This window comes from Episyrphus balteatus, chromosome 2, assembly GCF_945859705.1.
Source record: "Episyrphus balteatus chromosome 2, idEpiBalt1.1, whole genome shotgun sequence".
Taxonomy (NCBI): Eukaryota; Metazoa; Arthropoda; class Insecta; order Diptera; family Syrphidae; genus Episyrphus; species Episyrphus balteatus.
The window spans coordinates 73,516,877-73,539,647 of NC_079135.1; the positions used below are offsets into that span (position 1 = coordinate 73,516,877).

General features: G+C 30.5%; 1 protein-coding gene across 2 annotated transcripts in view; it reads left to right on the forward strand.

Moving 5' to 3' along the window:
- The window catches only part of LOC129910308 (teneurin-a), a 301,855-nt gene that overhangs the window by 252,223 nt on the left and 26,861 nt on the right, over positions 1-22,771 (forward strand). For both annotated transcript variants that reach the window (XM_055987641.1, XM_055987642.1), the window contains 4 exons: positions 9,944-10,111; positions 10,248-10,440; positions 17,776-19,148; positions 21,971-22,452. In XM_055987641.1, coding sequence (XP_055843616.1) covers positions 9,944-10,111; positions 10,248-10,440; positions 17,776-19,148; positions 21,971-22,452 — 2,216 coding nt within the window. The remainder of the gene's footprint in view (positions 1-9,943; positions 10,112-10,247; positions 10,441-17,775; positions 19,149-21,970; positions 22,453-22,771) is intronic.

Genomic DNA, 22,771 nt, shown 5'->3' on the forward strand with positions numbered 1-22,771 from the left:
TATAAGATTTTGTTTCTGTGAAAATCCTAGCGGAAACAAAAAATATGAAAAAAAATTACTCATACACCACCCTATTTTTTTTTTTTTTTTTTTTGAACAAATGTTTTATTTATGAAACCAATTGATAATACAGAGTTTCAACTATGTAAGTACGTTAACTAGATTAAAGCTAAAATTGATTTGGGGTGTTTCGATTACCATCCCCCTTCTCTAGGTCGGAACCACCAAAATGTTGTGTTGTCAACCGATCTGCATTAGTTAGAGTAAAAAAAGCACCTTCCACCGAAAGGAACTCATGTACTAAAAAATTTAAAGCTAAGGTCTAAAAGTAAGGGTTATTTTTCAGGATTTAAGCGGGAGCAAAAAAATTCTTTACTCCTTATTATAAAAGTATTTTAGTAATATTATGTAAAAAAAAAAATAAAACATGGTGTCACTACAGTGAATCTCTATACGCGCCTTGTAGCTTAAAGGCACGTAGCATAACTCAATACGTTTTTAATATATTCCCTTGAAATTAAGTACAAAACTTAATAAAAAAAATGTTTTTAATATAATAAATACGCATGAAAAAAATTGCATACTAACTTAACTTGAACTTACTTTTAAAAAAATAAAATATTAATTTTTTTCTATTGACTATCACCTCAGGGACCTCTTAATACATCTACAAAAAAAAAACTATTTCCTGATCAAAGGTAGATAAACAAGTCAAAATGTTTATATTATGTAACAGTTGTCATTGCCTTTTCGCCTGTTTAAGAAAAAAAAATAAAAAAAAAAACTATGATAGAAAGTATCTCATTACTAAAACTTTTTTTCAAACTCTTAAACAAGTTGTACAGAAAAAAAGCAAAAAAACAAAAACACACAAAACTCTTTTCATGATATCATTCAGAAGTCGTCTCACCCTCTCAAGTCAAGCCACTCGCTCTGTGGATGGTCCCACGTAATAACAGTTTCTTATTTGCATTTCTATCCAACTACTGACCTTATTCCTATGGTAAAATGCTTCAAAGGAACAACATATATAAATATTTCAAAAATATCAACAAAAAAAAAAAAAATATAAAAAAACACTTCAAGAAGTTCTTCTATTACATTCGCAAACTTCCTTGAACTTTACAAGTGCTTTTTGGCATGATACTACTTTTCATATTCTACTTTTATTGCATTTTCATATTAAAGTGAGCCAAAATAAAATAAAAATATTAAAAAAAAATAAAAATCTACAGGATCTAGAGGATGAATAAAATAAAATACAAAAAAAAATAAACACGAAAAATGTTTGTTTACTTTCAATCGATTTTCGGGTTTGTGTTTTTTTTTTTTTATTTCAAGAACGACTATTCATACATATTTATCGTTTGAAAATGTTATTTCCCAGGATGCAACCTGACGGTGTGTGCGGTGCATGAAAATGTGCAATGACATAAATATTTTTCTTTTTCCCATTTGAAAAAGGATGTGAATGATGATGTTTGTTTTCTTTTTTTTTAAAAGTTTTTAGTCTATAATCCAAATAAACACCACAAAGCTATCTTAATTTAGGACATTCCTAATCTGGATCACCTTTGACAGAAAAAAAAAAACTCAAATTTGGGCATCATATTGATGGCAAATATAGAAATATCCATCCTAGTTGTTGGTAGATACCAAATGACCCGGTTCTGTTTCATCATCATTTTTTTTTTATTTGAAAAAGTGACATAAATGATTTGGATGAGGGTGCAGACAGCCTTAATTAATCCGAAAACATTTTTTTCAATCATGATTTTTTCGGATTTTACCCTTTCTTTTTTGTATCAGGGAATATAGAATAGTTCTAAAATAATGTACCGAAGAAAGAAGGTATTGAATGGTTTCATGTTTCATGAACTCGTATATGTTTGAATAAAGAAAGTACCTATCTAAGTTTCAAGGTGGTATACATGAAAATAGGTTTTTTGCTTGCTAACCGTATAAAATGACAATCTGCAATGATGTGGAATGTTAATATCCTGATTGATCCTGTGAGTGAATTGAAATGGAATGCTTTGATGCATGTCAAGGAAAGTGATTTTTACTCTCTTCTTGTTTTTGATTGACTCTTTAGAGTAAGGTGTGTTGTTTGTGCAGACAATTTTGAATGATTTTAAAAAAATGACGAAATAAATGGACAAAAAACAGAATTACAAAGCTTTTAGCCAAAATTAAGGGGCGTGATATCCCTGAAGTCAACTTAGCATGGCACAATGCAGGACTCAATCGAAAGTAACAAGTCGATCATTATCAAACAAAACATAAAGTAAAATCACACATCTGAAGTGAAATGTGTCTGTTTTTGGACGGATCATAACATTTTAAAGTGGATGTAGGTTTTTGGACGTACAATAGTGCATTCAAGCTATTTAACAAAAGACTAGCCTTAAACAAGTAGTACAAACCAAAACTTTTAAAATAAAATAAAAAAGAGGTTGTCTGTGAAGTCGGTTTACGGACGATGATTTTACGTGATAACGTCGTAAGAAAAAAGGTTGTGTGCTTTTAAAATGAGTCAATTGAAGCGTTTATTTATTTCTTTCAATCATAATTTACAAGAAAAGGATTTTTTTCTCATTATATTAATTTTTTTATATTAAAAGCTTACAAAAACAATTAGGTATACAATTAAAAAGCCAAATATTTTTTTTAAATAATAAAACCATTTTTAAATGTTTACAATGCGCAAAAAGTATTAAAATAATTTATTAAAAACAATCATTTCTTATGAAAATAGTGAAAAAATCATTTCCATCATTCAAAAATTCATTTTTTTTAAGACAACCTATAATAAATTTTATACCACCTGAAAGCTTATTGCTTCAGCTCAAAATATATATATCCATCATGTCTATTAAGCATCTCCAAAAAGAACTAGAATTTTTTGAACTCGATCAATTTTCATCAAAAAAAGCAAAAAAAAAAAAACATATAATTTTAAGTTCTCACGCTATGTATTGAATCAATTTTTTTAAGACAACCTATAAAAGATTTTATATCATGTAAAAGCTTATAGTTTCAACTTTCATATGACGTTTCAATGTTATTCCTGAGATGATAATCAACAGATCTCCACAGGTGTTTTGAGGTATTTCGCAAGTTTTTTTAATTTAAGATTGTGTAGGTTGTAATGAATGTTCAGTTGTGTGTGACATACCAAATGAAAGGTAACATCATCAGGATGCTCAATATAGTTAAATCAAATTTATATTTGCTTTAGATCAAAAGATAGAACCTGTTGAATAATATAACTTTTTTATTACCGTTATCTCAGATTGCACAGATATATTCCTGTCTATTATCTATCTACATTATAAATTTCATTTATTTATCTGTTGAAGAAAAAAAGATAAAAATAAAAAACGGTTAAAAAAGGTCAAAAAGCTTGTGACAAAAAAACTTGTTTTTCCCGTTATTCGGTCAGAAACTATTTTGAAATACCAATTTTTTGCACATGTATGCGCACAGTCATAGACTACATGTTCTATAAGCTTGAGATTTTTTGAATGCTAAAAAAAGTTAAAAAAAAAATAAAAACTCTCCCAAAAATACCCCAAAATAAGTAGGTGTTTTTCAAAAATTCTTGTTTCGAAACGCAGAGACTTAAAAAAAATCCGTATCAAACCCCTAACTTTTTTTTTATTATCATTCGAATGACGTTTTTCAAAATAAATAACGCCGGGATAACTTAACTTCTGGTATATTTAATCATGATATAGTTAAATATACCAGAAAATAATTAAATATACCAGAAATATAGTTAAATATACTAGAAGTAGAGCTATCCCAGTAATTTTCTCTCTCTGTATGGTATGTGTAAAGTTATAGTCCTTGAGTGGATTAAAAATTGAAAAGCATAGAGTAGCGGTTCTTAATTAACATTCCTAAAGATTATCAAGAAAGACAAGACAAAGACATGGCAATAAATTAAATTTATCGAAACTTTTTCAAATTATTTAATTATTATCAAAACACCCCTAAACTGTTCAATATTTATGTTCTTTTTGCACACAATACATTCCTAAACAATAAATTTCCAATAATAAATCCAATGATGCAAGACACAAAACCATATTTATACATAAATCTAAGCTCTTGGATAATCACAATTGCAATTTCCATTATCTCTACATTTACTCTTGTAACTAATTATAATAAACCTTAACTCAATCAGAGTGGGATCTACATTATAATTTTGGTGCGAGCATCACATCTGCACATTGTATTATATGCAATTAGATAATATTATTCGCTTCAATTCACTGGCCGCCATATTGAATACAATGCTTATAAAAGCTTTGTAATTTTATAAATGAATATGGTTATCCTTAAAGCCAACGATATAATTTGATTTTGTGTCAACTCATTAGTAATATAAATAGATTAACCTTTGACTTCTTTTGAAAATATCTATTTACATGAAAATGTTTAAGAGGAAAAAAAAAAAAGAAAACATATAAAACACTCAAAAAAGAAGAGAAGAAGATGGAAATCCTTGTCATGTAAAAATGTTTCTCTTCCCTTCCGAAAAAGGTCAATTTCCGTTGATGGGACACAACTTTGATGAAGGTGGGTCTTAAACATCAGGAACTTGTTTCCCATAAAAATAGAAGATGAAAAAAAATCACACTTACACAAACAAACAAATATAATAAAACAAACCAAAAAGATAATAACAAACAAACAAAAAAAAAAAAGTCCGACAAATCGATCCTTACGTGTAACGTACACTAATACAGGAAAAGAAAGCAAAAAAAAAAAAAAAAAAGATGAACATTTTCTCCCACATTTATGATCTAAAGGGAAATGCCCGCAATATGGCTGTCACATCCTGTCTCTTATACAGTTAACACTGGGCCAAAGTGTGAGGATATCATAAATCGTTTTATTTTCTAAAACGAACCCTTTTTCGTCGTCCCGCCCATGAATTTTATCTTTTATTCTTCACAATTCACTTGGATGTACAATGTACCATAATATCCGCCATCCATATATATGTAGTATATCCCATGCATTTGTGTGTCTGTGTGATTGTAAGTATTACAACAGAAGGATATTATGGTGGAGGAGTTGTGGAGGTGTTTTTGGGGGAGATTTTCACACATAAAAAGACAGGAGACGATAGGATTTTACCGAAAATGTAAGCACTTCAGTTAAACTGCCATTTAACGTTGACCCCAATATAGTGTGTGTGGTGTTATAGTATTGCGCGTTCTCATACATATTATATCCCATTGCTATATGTTTATATATTTTTTACACAGAGAGACACACAGATGGCAAAATGCTTAAAATTGGTTTAGTGTTGATCTCTTTTCTGTTTCTGGTGCGGTGCTCAAAACTACAATTCCAGTAAAAGGATATTCAAAGTAAACTCAATTTATTTGTCAACAACACAATATTTTTTTTTTTTTCATACGAGTATGTGTAGGTATGGTTTTTTTTGTTGTTTATTTTGGATTCTATTTGAAGTTGCATTAGGAGATAAAATTTGAAAGAAGAATAATTTCAAATACATATTTGTTGCGTCATGTATTGTCAGTGGGTTGACAGTTAATTTTATTTGTAAAAAAAAACTTATTCTTTTGAATAATGAATAAATTATTTTAGTTTATAAAAGGTTTTCAGTATTAGTTTTATATAAATTTTTTGTCAAAAATGGATGAAAATATTTCTGGTAATATTGACGGGTTTTAACCTTTACACAAAAAGACTGACATATTCTAAAAAAAATTTTAATAACGATACATATTTCCTAATAGTCTAATAATGTCGAATTCCTTAAAAAAAAAAATTCGAATTAAAATCGATTTTTCGTTCTGTAAACCATGTTCGGGACATTTTTTACGACACGTAAAACGCATTGAGATCGATTTCAATTCGATTTTTTTTTTGAAAGGAATTCGACATAAGATCTCGCCTTCCCTAATCGATTACGGCACTTTTTTTTGTCGAATATGCGACCGAGTTTGAGATTAAATTGTTAAAAAAAATCATTTTTCGAAATTTTGTGTTTATTTTTCAAAAACTATTCATTGGAATTCATTGGTACTTCTAAATAAAAAAAAAAAAGATATTGTCTGTAAAGCCGGTTTACGGACGATGATTTTACGTGATAACGTCGTCAGAAAACAGGTTGTGTGCTTTTGTTTAAAATGAAGCGTTTACTTATTTCAAACAATCATAATTTACAAGAAAAAGCTAAAAATACCTTTTTTATTTTCTCATTCTCAACTTACAAAAAAAAATTATGCAATTTAAAAGCCAAGTATTTCTTCTTAAGAATAAAACCATTTTTAAATTTTTACAATACGCAAAAAGTATAAAATTAATTTATTGAAAATTATCATTTTCATAAAAAACATACATTTTTATCTTCTCACGTCATTAATTTCATCTTTTTCCCTTACAACATATAAAAAATTTTATACCATCTGAAAGCTTATTGTCTTAGCTCAAAATATAATTATCGATCAAATTTCATTAAAAAAAAAACAAAAAAAAAACATTTAATTTTATGCTCTCACGCTATGGAATCAATTTTTTTTGTTTGACAACCTATAAAAAATTGTATACCATGTGAAAGCTTATTATTTCACCTTTCATAAGACGTATCAATCTCATTTCAAAGACGCCTACAAGAGAAGTTAGATTTTTTAAAAGTCAACCATGTCGAATTTCCAGACTGAGATTACGGTACTTCCCACACTGGTGGCTGTTCGGGGGGCAACAGATCTCCACTGGTGTTTTGAGGTTTTTCGCAAGTTTCTTGATTTAACATTGTGTAGCTTGTAGTTAGTCTACCGTTATGTTTGATATACCAAATAAATGGTAATTGTATCAGGATGCTCATAAAAGTTTAATAAAATTTCTATCTGCTCTTGGTCAAAAGTTATAACCTGTTAAATTCTAAAATTTTATTTTACCGTTATCTCAAAATTGTGTTTACGAAAATGATTGAAACTTCGCACACATTTAGTCGTGGTCATGGTCTATCATTGCTCTATATACTTTATTCCTGTATCTATTAAAGAAAAAATGATAAAAATAAAAAACGATGAAAATCGGTTAAAAACGGTCAAAAAACGTGTTTTTTTTTAAACTTGTTTCTTCCGTTATTCAGTCAAAACTCACTAAACGATTCCAATTTTTGTATGCATAAGGCAAAACCCTACATGTCCTGTAAGTTTGAGATTTTTTGAACGCTCCAAAAATACGCCTAAAAAACAAGGTGTTTTCCAAAAATTCATATTTCGAAACGCAGAGTGTTGGAAAAAAATCCGTATTAGACGGATTGAATGCAGTAATTCTTAAATTAGTCTCATCTATCTATAGCAAAAAAAATCAATTCTCTGCGACTTTGCGTTTAGATTTTAGCCCAAATTTCATCTTTTCGTTTTACCCCTGTTTACCCTATTCAATGAAGGAATTTTTAAAAACTCTAAGTTAAAAATTAAGCTATAAAGATTTTTGTAATTTTGTTGATTTTTAATTTTGAATTGAAATTTTTTGCTGCACTGCGAAAGTACGAGAGTGTAACGTTAGAAAATGGCGTCACTTTTTTGTGGTGGCTGCCATGGTTCATCGATTTATAAGACGTTATCACGTCAAAAAACTGAAGATTACACTTATTTATTAAACTTTTAAATTAGTTTTTGAAAAATCCAAAATGCAGACAAGTTGGATTTTTTAACTTGAGCCAGAGTTCATAATAAAACTTTAAGAGCCGTATTGTAGAAAGTGATTTGCTTCAAACTTGGTGTTTTTTCGGCGTCAAAGGATTTTTGTTAAAAAAATATTTGCATATCATAAAAAAAAATGTGTAGGTATAGGTACCTTTTAATTAATGAAAAAATTACTGTTTTCAAAAACAGCTTCTTAGATATGATAAATTGCTATTTTCAGGATTTTAAAAGATCATTTGTTTTCCATTAAAAACAAAAATATTTATTGCAAATAAAAAAAATTTGCATTGAAAAACAAATATTTATTGCAACTGAAAAAAATGCATTTAAAAAAATTTTATTGCAACTGAAAAAAAAATGCATAGAAAAAATATTTGTCCCAACAAAAAATACTTTGTACCTTTTATTGTAACTGAAATATAGGTACTTGCGTTGAAAATAAAATTTGTAATGCAAATAAAAATATTTTGCAGATAAAAAATGTTCTTCATTGAAAACAAAAAATCAATTTCCTTACATTTTAGCTATTTGTGACTATAGATTAGTTATTTCAACTATAATATTCAACCTAATGCAAGGCCAAATAGTCAAAGTTATAGGAAATTCAACGAATATTAAAAAAAAAAATTTTTCTGAAAACTTAGATTTATGTCAGCTCCTTAAAAATTAGGTATTAGATTAAAAAAAAAAATACAGCGATAGCTTCATCTTAACAAAATCTCAATAAGCCAATATTTTTGTAATTATTTACCGTTATAGCTATGTTGCCGGCAAAACAATAAAATATGTGCCTCTGAACTTGGACTTCTTCCACCTCAGTAATACTGAACCGATTTTCAAAAAAATACGGTAATGGATGTCTTACTTACTGCTAACTCATTGAAAATAAAATTATTTCAAACTACCCGCCACAACCTCTGTAATTCATCCACTTTTCAAGAGGCAATACTGTTTACATTTTTTTTATTAAGAAACTCAATGAGGGTAAGACAAACTTGATCTCTGTCACCTAACAACCCCTATTTATGCAAAAATATAGAATGTCAACCTAAGCACACGCAAAAACTTCAAGTGTCCTTACCTCCCACATTTGACCTTTAAAAAAAGGTGATTCAAGACCCAAAAAAAACATTCCAACTGGAATGCAATTATTGGTTTCACAAAAACAGTCTAGACATTTAGATTATCTAAACTCTTAATTATGTCTTTGGGTGAATTATTTATCCAAACATAACCCACGTATTTAAATATATACCTACACAAAATAATACCGTCATTTGTAAATGTCTAATTTTTGTTCATGGTCAAGCTGTCCTCTTCAAAAATGATTTAGGTATGTTATTATTACCTCAAGGCCAGATAATTTGTTTAAGGAAAAAAAAATAAAAAAAAAAAACAAACATACACAATAAATCTTGCCTGCAAGCAGTGCCACACAAAATTAAATGCTTCAGCATAAAAAGTTATTCTTAAGTCCTTATTGCGTACACTCGGGCGTATACTTTATTTCTCGCCCTACTAAGGGGTCTTTAAATCTGACTACAAATTGCCCTCACTTCTTTGTGAAAAAAAAACTTTTCATTGCAACTTTACTTGAATAAAATAGAAGTTTTTAAAATGGGTGGTTGGCGATGGTTGGTCGATCTTCCACTCTTGCCGCCCTACAATTTTCCACCATTACTGCTAACTCCCACAGCAGAAACCTTGCCATAAAGACATGTCAGCTATATACATATAACTACAACCATAAGAAGCTAGACTAGTAAGTAACCGGGTGCGTCTGTCCCACAGCTGGGAGCAAATGATAAAAAAAGAACTCTAACTTTATAAAACTGAAATTAATTTAGTCGAAGTGATTTATCTCGGACAGTATTTGGCATTTTCCTTTTTATTTTGTCTGTTTCTTTATTTTTTTTTGTATTCTCCTGGAGCTTAGAACGTTTTTTGACTGATTCCCCAAAGTGAATCTTGTGATGCGATTGTTCGCAAAGTTTTCTTCTCTCTTGTTAAATCATAAAGCTCTATAACTTTTACCTTTCTCAAATATACCAGAAGTGAAGGGTGAATAAATAGAATGAATGAATGAAATGAAATGAAAAAAAAAAAAGAAAAAAAAAAATTATCCGCAGGCACTTTGATGTTTGAAATACAAACAAGCAAAAAAAAAAAAAAAAAGACAAAATAATAGTGATTTATGTTTTTCAATACAAAAAAAAAAATTTCTTTACCTTTTCCAGGTTTGATGTCCTGGTAAATGGAGGCGGTGCTGTGACATTACAATTCCAGAGATCACCTTTTCGTCCACTTACACGTACTGTTTTTGTACCATGGAATAGAATTGTTGTACTACCACCAGTTCAAATGCAACTAAGCGATGAAGATGAACATGCAAGGACAGCTATTAAGTGAGTTGTTTTATTTTTTTTTTTTTTTTTTCAATACAAACAAACAAAAAAACCATCAGAATATGACAGACCTATAGAGATCGAAATTTGATTTCGTTCCCTCATCATCTTTTTTATTTTGTCTTTTCATTATTAGAATTGCATCACAGAATCCCGCTTTGACGTTCCTCAATTCGATTCTGTATCATTTTTCGGATGAACCTTTGGACTCGAGTAAAATTTGCATCGTTCATGACCACGAGCAGCTGAAGCCTCAATTGATATCAACATGGATGCCCAATGGGGTTGGAGCTATGCCAGGAAAGAGAGTTGTTTTTGCCGAAACACAGGTGAGTTTTTAGTCTTTCCTTTTTTTTTTTTTTTGTTATTTCATCTTTTTGTTTGTCTGTGTCTCTATTAAGGTAGACATTTCAACTACTAAAAATAATACCTAAAATTAAATTTTAGAAAAACTACCTAAAATGAAAATAGCTTAGCTCAGGTGAAGTTGGCTTCTTTAATTAACTTTTTTTAAAAATTATAAAAAATGTTTGGACTTCTGTTCCATTTTTCTAAGAAAAAATTAAATGAGTTTTATAGCAAAAAAAAAAGGTGGTTTCCTTTCTACTGAGAATAGTGAACAAAGAAGAGATGAAAAAAATTTGAATTTGTCGGGCTTCTTACTGGCAGAAAAGAAAATGGAAAATTAATTAGAATACAAAAATGTTTAATTATATTCTATGGACAACTGGGATTTTACTTTTGTTTTTTTTTTTTTATTTTTTTTTTTTATTTTATTTTTTTGTGCAAAGTTTTAGGAAGAAATTAACTTGAAGTTTATTTTACAGTTTAGAATAGTGGCTTCTTATAATGAATGTTTTTAAACGGAACAATTAAATATGGGAGTTTTTCTTATTTTTCTATGTTAATTTGGAACCTAATCAGTCTTCTGGATTTTAGATACCTTTCAGTATTTTAAATATAACTGCAATATTCAAAGACTTATTTGGGATTATCCAATACTTTTTGTTAAAAAATATTTCCAGAAAAATTCATGTACCTATATTAGGCCATCTTTTATTTTGAACACGGCTGAATTTAAAAATGTAGGTACCTATACGGGCTCAAAAAATTCTAAATAAATTTTAAAAATTATTCCCAAAAAAATATTAACCCGTGCCAAATTAATGTTCAATGTTTCCAAACAAAATATCAATAAATTTATTGGTAGTATTGAGATGTTTACTTAAAAATTCGGTACAACTATTAAAGTTTATGGAAAATTTTTAAAATTTGCACATGTCTTTAGCGCTAAAAGGAGTGTACCAAAAAATTATTTTTAATTTAAAAAAAATTTAGTCATTACAAAAAACAAAGCGCCAATATCATGAAATCAACGAAATTCACGATTGTTTGCTTTTTTTTAGAATTATTGCTCTTGATTTATGTTAAATTTGACTTTGACCTTTTCGTTTTCGACTATGGAGGCTTAAAAGTGTTTTCATTGCATGCTTGGCTTTGACCAAAATATATTTTTAACCTTCAAACATATTTTTAATAAGTAAAATCATTAAACAATAAAAATGACACTCATACACCACAGTGACCCAAAATTATTTATTGTTTACTATTCACATGTTGATTTTTAAAATTCAAGTTTTTTTTACGTTGTACCTTCCAAGATATTAAGACATTTTTTAAAAAAATATTCTCAAAAATATCAAGCATACACCACAGTGACCCAAAAATATTTAAAGGTACCTACTATTCACCTAAAATTTTTTAAGATACGAGTTTTTTTTTCGTTGTACCTTCCATGAAAAATTATTGAATGATTAAACTTATTTCAACTTAGTATAAATATTTCGGATTATAATAAAACTTTTAGTATTTTCGTATATCCAAGATTTTTTACATTGAAAAATACTTTCAATTCGTAATTTTAAAATAAAAAAAAATAGGAACTCGCAACCGATTTTGTTTTTAAATTTTACATCTATGAAATAATTTTATTATTATTAACTAAACATGTTTGAATTATAAAAAAAATATAAAAAAAACACAACCAGTCCATGATACTAGTCACAAAATGATATAAAAATTATTGTTACATATCATACTTTTCATGAAAGCTTATCTATTATTTCTTAACAATTTTCTATCCATTGATACAAATAACCCTTATTAAATTCAAAATATAGGTAATGTAAGCATGGTCCTACTTTTTTTAATACCGCCTTTTTTTTTTTGTTGATAAGGACCTTTTGTGTGTCCTTTATTTCGTAATAAAAACCTGTTGGTGCAGACAGAGTATAAATGATAAAATATTAATATGCTTGCATCATAAAATAAAAAATATCTGTCATTTTTCTAAAGATATATCTAGACCTACATATATCTATGTATATCTTCGTGTACCTTGTGAGTATAAAAAAAGTTCCTTTTTAAAGAAGTGACTGAAAGGCAACACAAAATATACAACACACATCCTCTTAAAGTCACCCTTGAGAATTTGCTCTTCTCATTTTTCTTTTCTTTCTTATTTTCATTTTAAAGCTCAAAAATATATAAAAATACATAGAATAGAAAAGCGAGTCAAAAATGAAAATAAACGAAAAAAAAAAAATGAAACTCAAAATCACTGGTGCTGAAAACATGGAAAATGCATGACAACAGCAGAAATTGTACCTTCACCATATATAGCCATATAGGGTGTCCTTTTCATACGTACATCATGCATGTGTACACTGTACACATTCATATATGTAGGTAGGTACCTCTGTGCTACACACACGCTCGACCGACAGTTACTTCTTCATATTACATGCTACATAAAAAAATCTCCGCTGAGAGCGAACGTACAACAGCAACAACATGAAAAGATGATGAAAAAAATAATAACAGAAAAAAAAATGTCTGCAAAACAAAACTATATCCTTCACGAAAATGCAATTTTCCAACGAAAAATACGACGACGACGATAGCGACTAGGATGATGGTGGCGGCGGCGGAGACGACCGACGTCGCCGTCGTCGTTTCTGGGAACACAGAAAACATCGTTCACTCACTTCCCAAGACTGGACTACATCAAGGTTGCTTGTTGGAGCTTTCTATAGTAAGAGTATATGTGTGTATAATGTATCTTCATACATATAGTAGAAAACTTACAACAACACTGCGAATGTTTGATGCTAGCGGTGCCGCCTGGTGAATTCAATTTCGCATTGGAATGATTTTCACGTAGCCAAACCCTGGCCAAACATTCCCCTCAAGGAACATGTGCAGCGCACACAGTATTTTTCAGACAAGTGTTGATCTAGGATTCAGGACCTGGCCAAGAGTATGAATTATTATTAGTGTGTGTATATGTACCTACTTTTCTTTGGTCATCGTTTATTGTCTCTAGCAATAAAATACCTATATACCTATAGCGATACCACCACCGCTTTCATATATTATAGCTTGGAACTTTGCTAGATTTTTCTGGTTTACCTCATTTTTTTTTTCTTTAAGGATGTATATGGTCTTCTTATGAATTTTTTGCTGATCCCAGATAAAAATAAAACGTTTTTAGTTGGTTTATGTTATTTCTTTTGTTTTTTCATTGTTGACCGATTTTTTTCAAAACTTACGACATCTCAGAACTCAGACTATGTTTATACTATTATAACAAGTATCTACTGTTTCTTAGTACCTATAAACTTTCCTTAATAAGAAAAAGATAACTAACAAATTTTAAGGAGAATTAATGACCTTTAATGAAAACAATTAAATATTTTTAATCATACAAGTACGGATAGTAACATGCATTTGAAAAATTCAACTCTTTTCACAGTATAGCTGTAGCAATAATATTGCTTCGTTGCTTTGTTTAAGATATGTTTTGTCGCTAAATAAGAGCGTAGGTATTTCAGCACTTCTGTCTATTGACAGTACAAAAGTGAGCTCTTGTCCAATTTCGATAGAAATTTCGTTGTTAAACTTAGAGTATGTTATTTTACAAAACTTTGGGCGGCTTATTCTGCAGTGCAATGAAATGAATTACATATCCTTAAATATTCTTAAAAAAAATATAGTTCCTATCTAAAAAAAATACTACTCCACTAGTAAAAATAGTACATAATATAAAAAAAAAATTGTTACACTCATGAAACTTGGCAAAAAGTTTGCTTTTGGGTTTTTTTTATGTGAAAGGGTGTTTTTTTAGAAGTTAAGAAAATATGCGTATTATTTGAAAAAGTGTGTACCTAATACAAGAGTAAAATTAGTGGTACCCTATTGAAATTTAGTAATTATTTTACTTTTAAAATAAGAAACAAGAATCTAAAGTGTCTATAAAAATATCATGCTTAAAAGGGTGTTTTTTTTTTTAGTGAAAACAAAAATGATGGGTCACCCTAATGAAATTTTGGTTAAAACATTGATTTTGGGATAAAAAGCAAGAATAAAGAGTTAAAAAAAAAAAAATTATTGAAAGAGTGTTTTTTTTTTCGAAGAGACAGTAAAATCTGCAATTGGTCCCAAAAAGCCAATGATTCATTTTATTTATGGTTTTGATGAAAAATTAAACATTTATAGATAAGTTCTTACACGTTTTACGCGAATCATTGGCTTTTTGGGACCAATTGCAGATTTTACTGTCTCTTCGAAAAAAACGATCTTTCACCAAAATTTTTTTTATAAAAACTCCTTTAACCTAAAATAATTGTATAAACTGTTCGAGTTCTTGGTTTCTGTTATAAATGAAACATCATTTTTACAAATTTTCATTGGTGTAACAATTTTTTCCTAGTTTTTGTGGTTCTAATTCCGAATTTCATCATTTCTTAAAAAAAAAAATACCCTTTCACTCAAGATAATTTTGTACATTTTATAGATTCTTAATTCTTATACCAACCAAAACATTTACACCAAGTTTTAAAAACTAATAAAATTTAAGTCAGCTGTTATGATACCTTCCTCACACACAACTTAACCCTTCAAAAAAAAACACCGTTTCACCAAAAATAATTTTAAGAATTTTATGAATCCTTTGTCTCTGCTATATCTAAAACCTTCATCCCGAATTTTATCAGTGTAGCATGTTTTTCACATGGGTTTCGGTTATATTTTACTTGGTGAAGTAAAAAAAACAAGCACCCTTGTTTTGAATCGGCAATAACTTTTCTTAGAGCAATCGTATTGACTTTATTTGTATGTCATTAGAATCAGCAAAAAATACTTTGAAAACATGTGTCATATGATGATATTCGACAAACAATTTTTTTCAGTATATTTTTGCCCTTCACCCCCTCTCTCTTGTCCGCGAAAAAACACCCTTCCACCCAACTTTTTTTTTTATAGACTTTTTTGTACTTGGTTCTTATCCCCAAAGCAAACTTTTTGACAAGTTTCATGAGTGTAACATTTTTTTTTTAAAATGCCTATTTTACCTGTACTATAGATCATTTACAGAAGACTTTTCTTTTTGTCGTCCATTAAAAAAAATACTCAGCGAATTCAGCTTTGTTCTCAAATCCCAACACTATTTCGTCGGCGACACCATAATACTTATCACATTCGTTAAACTTCTGTCAAAAATATGCAATCAAAAATGTGTGTCTTTATAGTTCCGAATAAGAACTACCAGGTCCTTTCTCTTTACCTTACCACTACTTAAGCCTTGTTTGCCATCATTAGAAATGCATTTCAATCAATATATTTCCTAAAAATCGCCTTAAAAAGTAATAACTGACACTAATAATGTTAATCTTCAGCTGAGACTATTAAGTCTTAACAATGACTGTTACGAACCTAAAAATTTTGATTAAAAAAATATGGATACTTTGGCATATATTGTCGTATTGACAATTTTATTGTACTGTCATTTACGGTATCTGTCGTTTTCTTGTTTTCTAACTCTCTTCCAAACCATTTAAGTGTTCTTACCGAAAAATTCATTCAATAAGTTTTGATTAACCAATTTAAAAATTAATAAAAAGTTTCTAAACTTTAATTTGGGATTTTTTTAAATTATTTCTTGCAAAATCAATTTTAGTTATAACTCGATTAATGAATGTTCTTGAAATTTTGGTTAAATAAGTAAAAAAAATTATAAAATCTTCAAAACTACAAACTAAATTTTTCAACATTTGTTGTACAAAAAATAATTTTTTTTTTCAAAACAGTTCTAACAATTTTCAAAAAAAAAATTCTTAGTTTGGAGATTAAAACCATGTAAAAAGGTGTTGTCGTAATATTAAAAACAGTTTTTAATACTTTTTTTTGAATTTCTTATAAAACTAATTATATAAATTAAAGAAAAAGCCGCCAAATTTCTCCCAAAACTTTTAAATTTTAGTGGAAACTGTTAAATCTACACAAAAAAAAACTCTTAAGTCTTAAAAGAAAGCGTATAATTTTAGCGAAGACTAGTTACTACAAATTGCAGCAGGTAGAAATTTCCTCATTTTTTTTAACATTTCTATCATGTTAAGCTTATCCTTAAACTTTTCAACCATGAAAGTCAAAAGTCAAAACCATGATTCCCTTCAGATTAACCCTGATGAACTTGAATCCGCTCGAATTCGTTAGAAGACCTTGATTTTTTGTTCAACTTACACAAGTAGCAAAAACAAAATAAAAAAATGAAAAATCCTTTCAAATCTGAGTTGAATAAAATTTCTTCTTGAATTTTAAATCAAATCAATTTTAAATTGTTCTTCAATCAGCATACCTACACAAGAAAAAAAAATAAATTTACTTCCCTTAGGTTTAGCAAAGAGCTAATAAAGTATATTTACCTGCAAGTCCTTTTTCAAATTCAGGTAAATAAACTATACTCTAGCACGTTTTTGCTCTATGAATAGTCCTTAAATTGCATAAGCATCTTGCTTTCTCTTTCACTCTCTCTAACTCTATAGAAGAAAATAATGCTGGCAAAATTTTGCAATACCATTACTTCACATGTGTGTTAGAAATTTATGTCTCAAGTAGCTTCACAATTACCGCATGGCAATTAACGTATAATTGATTTTGCATCAAGGACCAATGCACACATATAAAGTCTTTTTATGTACATGAATATAATGCTCGTATACAAACATACAAGCATATATGTCGTGTGTAGCTTGTTTTTGAAATGTTCCAAATAGAATTCAAGTTTTAGTGACGCCCTGTTGAACTTAAATTGGAAAATCTGGGCCGGAAATATTGTTTTATTATTTAAAATACCAGGATTTGCCAACAATTTCTAGGAGGTAAGGTAAACCAGGCCACATTTATCTTTGTTTGATTCAATGTTTAATTATTCCATCAAAAGTTCCGAAAATTGTAACAATCATTCGAGTGTAACAAGTAGAACAACAAGTACATAGGAACACTCAAATTGACAGGGTGATTCAGTTCTTTTTTTTAGTTTTTTTTAAATCATTTCGAAATAAATTTCATGGAAAACAAAAATTTTTTTATCATTCTCAAAAGAAGCCAATAAATAACCATTTTAGTCCTTATATCGAAACTATCAAAACCCAGTCAAACTAAACAAAAATAGTTATAAATCATTTTTTATCGAATATCATAAATCATGGTTCACCCTGTAAAACGAAATTTAGTTCGTGTACAAGTTATCTATCACACATAATCCTTTCAGCACTGTAATGCAACATCCTCTAACATGTACCTATACTTTTCGGTCTTTTCCACAGATTGTTCAAGAATCCATCCAGATACCGGGCTCTGGTCTACATCTTACATATCAATCATCGCAGGCCTCCGGATATTTGAGCATCGTTCGGATGCGTTTGACTTCAGAGCATATACCAAGCACACTGACTCATGTTCATGTTGGAGTAGAGATTGAAGGTGCCCTCCATGTGAAGACATACGAAGCCGATCCCAATCTAATACACACATTTGCGTGGAACAAACGCAACGTGTACCGACAGAAGGTGTATGGAGTGACGATTGCTCGTATATCGGTTGGATACCAGCATTCGACGTGCAAATCCCCAGTATGGACAACACAAACGGCCAAATTGCAGGGATACGATGTAGATATTTCGGACATTGGAGGTTGGGGACTTGACATTCACCATCACTACAATTTCCATGAGGGAATATTGCAAAAGGGCGATGGCAGCACCCTACACATGAAGGAATATCCACGAACGGTGAAAGTTGTCATGGGAACGGGTCTACAACGCCCACTTAATTGTCCGGACCATTGCAATGGCATTGCTAAAGATGCACGGCTCCTTACCCCGATTGCGTTGGCTTCCGGTCCCGATGGTAGCTTGTATGTTGGCGACTTTAACCTCGTGCGACGCATAACACCAGATGGCGAAGTGTTCACCATTCTTCAACTAAGCGCCACCCAAGTCTCATACCAATATTATTTGGCCGTTTCGCCAGCCGATGGCCATTTGTATATATCCGATCCAGAAAAACATCAAATCCTGCGCCTCCTTCGACTGGAAAAGGTCATAGATCCCAGCATCAATAGTGAGCCGGTTGTTGGTAGCGGTCAGCGATGCATACCAGGCGACGAAGGTAATTGCGGCGACGGCGGACCAGCATTGCAGGCAAGATTGTCGCATCCAAAAGGCCTGGCCATTGCAGCGGACCGCACAATGTACATTGCTGATGGTACAAACATCCGAGCCGTTGATCCGAAAGGTATCATTCATACGCTAATTGGCCACCATGGGCATCACAACCATTGGAGTCCGGCACCATGTTCAGGCACCCTCATGGCTAACCAGGCACAATTGCAATGGCCCACCGGATTGGCGTTAAGTCCTTTAGATGGCTCCTTGCATTTCATCGATGATCGACTGGTGCTGCGTCTGACATCGGACATGAAGATTCGCGTTGTGGCCGGTACACCGCTGCATTGCAATAACAATCAGGACAAAAACAAGACGAATGAAAGTGTTCTAGGTACGGTCCTAGCAATGGCTTTCTCGCCATTCGGAGAGCTCTATATTGCGGACAGCGATTCGCGGCGTGTTAATTCGATCCGAGTTGTCGACACAACCGGAAATATGAGATATTTTGCTGGCAAACAGGAGAACCTGGGGTGAGTTTGGTCTTTTTTGTGTATGCTTAACTATTCTATGTTTTTGAATTTCGCAGCGATATTGATTTATATTTTTAGCTCAAAGCGTGTAGTTAGCATGATAATTATGTTTGTTTATAAAGAAAATAGCAGGGGCTCAAGTTTGGGTTGTGTGAGTGGAAACAGAAATTTCGTTCTTCTGGTTCAAGCGGCAACTGTCAAATTAAAATTGGTGATAAACGAAAAATCAGGTGATATTGAATGAATGAAAATATAGGATTGCCACTTTTAAAATGGGAACTTCTATGTGGCAACGCTATTTTAAAGGAAAAATTATAGCATAACTTATACTGTCATAAAATGCCAAACAACAGCCTAAATAATTAAAAAAAAAACAAATAGAAAAATAATGTAAAGAATTAAGGCCTACAAATATGGCAACCCTATTTTAATGAAAAAAAAAAACAGCACAAAATGTCTTCTTTGCACAAAAGAGTCTAATTTTTTATTAACTAAAAACTTAACTATATACCAAACCGTAGCTGACTCCCTCTTCTGTCTTAAAAATGTCGGTTGCCACCTCTAAGGTACGGACAAGCAATTGGCAACCCTATGCAAATGCTAAAAATCACCTAGAAAACTCGTTTTTCAGCCAAAGTGTATAATATTTGAAAGATTTAATTGCTAAATCGTACATCAGATTTAAGCTGATACTCTGACAAGTACTCGGCAACCCTATGCAAATGTCAAAAAACAGTGTTGTTCATCTTTATAGGCTCGTCTTTGCTTTGAGTGAAATACGTCCCAGTTTGAACCACTCATTCACTCTGATGTCAAGTCTTCGATAGCGCTTCCTCGTCAAATCGCTTTTTGAGTCGATCAATAGACTTTCTATGATAATCCAACTCTACTTAAAAAAAAATGTCTTAACTTAAAACCTTAAAATTTTAAGACAGATTACGAAAATAGTTTCTTTTTTAATAATTTTTACTTGCGATACTATATATATCAAGTTATGCATTCGTACAAAAAAAAAAGACAATGCCAAAAAAGTGGGTCCCGGAAGTCCGTCTGTCTGTCTGTCTGTATAAGGAGCTACAGCCTAAACGGATGGACCGATTAATGTCAAACTTGGCATGTAGCGTTATTCGGCGACTCTCCAGAGGGGTTTTTGAAATTAATTTTTTTCGGACCAAAAATAACGGTACTTGTCATATACCGATTTTAGTAAAATTGAAATATCTCGAAAACGGCTCTTACGATTTTGTTTAAAAAATTCAAATGTTAGTTTTAAGCTAAAGTCTATATTTCAATGAAAAAAATTTTTTTTTGAAAATCATTATTAACGGTACCTGCCATAGAACCGTTTTTTTTTTTCAAATTGAATATCTCCGAAACTTCCTATTCAATTTCAACGAATCTTTTTGTGAAGAAGCATTTATATACCTATTTTAAATATAAACCAAAAAAAAATTCCAAAAAAATAATTTTTGGATTTTTAAAAAAATTTTGAAATTTTTTTTTTGAAAAATCAAATTTTCGAAAACGGGACATTGGATTTTTTTTAAATTTTGTTTTTAGATGTTGATTACTGATTTCTACAAAATGGCATTACAATTTTATTTTAAAACTTTTTTTAAAATTTTTTTTCAAAAAATGCACGTTAATATATCAATCAAAACTGCATACTTGTTTTGGAGGGCAATTAAATTTTAGATTTTATTTATTTTTTTTTTTTTAAACGAATTTTATTTTTGTAAAAAGTCTTAAAAATTTAAGCAACTTTAACCCCAAGAGCAAGTTCGTGCGACCCAGTCGTGCATTTTATTTTTAAACGAATTTTATTTTTTTTTTTTCCAAATTTCTATATAAAAAGTCTTAAAAATTTAAGCAACTTTAACTCTAAGAGCAAGTTCGTGCGACCCAGTCGTGCATTTTTTTTTTTTTTTTCACAATCGTTCAGTTTAATTTAATTGAATTAAACGTAACTGACTTTTTTCCAAATTGGTACAGAAATCGTTTAAATGATATTTGATTCTGACTTTAAATACAAATTCAACATTAGACCTTCGACTTTCATGAAATTGTCTAAAATTTCGTAAATATCTCTAAAATATTTAAGAATTTTTCTATCATTGTTCTCTTTGCCACTCATAGAGAAAAAACCAAACGAAAATAACACCAAAATCCTCTACAAAAAAAAAAATATAGAAGATGAAACAAACAGCGAAAGCCAAACCAAACCACAATGAACCGCTTTTTGGCAGACAAATCCGGAAACTAAAAACAGTTTTTTGCTGTTTTTTGTTTTATCTTTTGCCGGACATAAGCAGAAATCGAAAGAACACGATGTGCAGCAAACAAAATGGGTGCAAGAGGGATTTAACGGAGATCCTCTTAACTAAACTAGCTTGCCCTCAAAAAAAAAAAATTAAAAAAACGTTATAGAGGGTAAAAATTTAACCGACGAACTGTGTGAGGCGAAGCACACCGATAATGGCTGTCATCTTTTTATCTCGGCCCTCTACGTTGTCAAGTTTTTCATTTTTTTTTTTTTTTGTATTATGTGCTCTTCATTTCTCAGGCTGTTTTTTCAGTCTTTCAATTGTCTGTATCCTTGTTTCTATGAAGATGATTTTTTTTTCTCACTACCAATTTCTAATTTTTTTTTTTTTTGTGTTTGTGCTATAGTCAACATATTTTCATCCTGATGGTTTGTGTCGCGCGAAATATTTCCACTTAACACAAACCAACACCAGAGCCTTGTTTTTAGTTTTTTTTTTCTTTATACATAATTTAAATAAAAAGCAAGTCCTTGGAACTAATGATAACGATAATTACAGGTCGCTGGCATGTGATTGTACTACGAACAGTAACAATAACGGTAGCTCGTCTACACAATACTCGACTACAGTTAATCCGACTAGAAACGGAAATACGATAGGAAATCCTGGCGGTACAACTCCATCGTTGACTTTGTCGTCATCGTCGTCGTCTAGCAATGGTAATGCTGGTGGTAGTGGAGGTTCTGGTTTTCCAGCAGCTGGAGCAGGAGTTATGGGAATTGGAGCTGGATCTGGTTGCTTATGCAATAATGGTAACATCATGACAACTGGTCCCACGACAACTACAACCGTGTTACTAGGTGCGAAGGTAGCTGGTAATGCCGGTACTGTTGGAGGACTAGCTGGTATTGGTGGCGGAACAATTAATGAAGACGGAACCCTCAGCAATGCAGAGACTTTGTTATCCTCGAATGCTAGATTCCAAGCTATTTCCGCAATTGCCGTTGCACAGGATGGTGTCATCAATGTTGCCGATCAAGGTGAGTGTTTTTTATTTTATTTTACTTTTGCAAAATGTAGATAGAGATGTTTAAAAGGATTCTAATGAGGTAGTATTGCAGGTACGAAGAAGTTTTGTAAAATATCTATTTTTGGTGACTATGTGGTTTGTGTTCTTAACCAAAAATCGTACGATAGTGATCATATGTAAAAATCTGATTTTCCTTGTATGACAAAAATTAAACCCAAATCACAATGAAATAAAGTAAAAATAATAAAATAAAATAAAATAAAATAAAATAAAATAAAATAAAATAAAATAAAATAAAATAAAATAAAATAAAATAAATTAAAATAAAA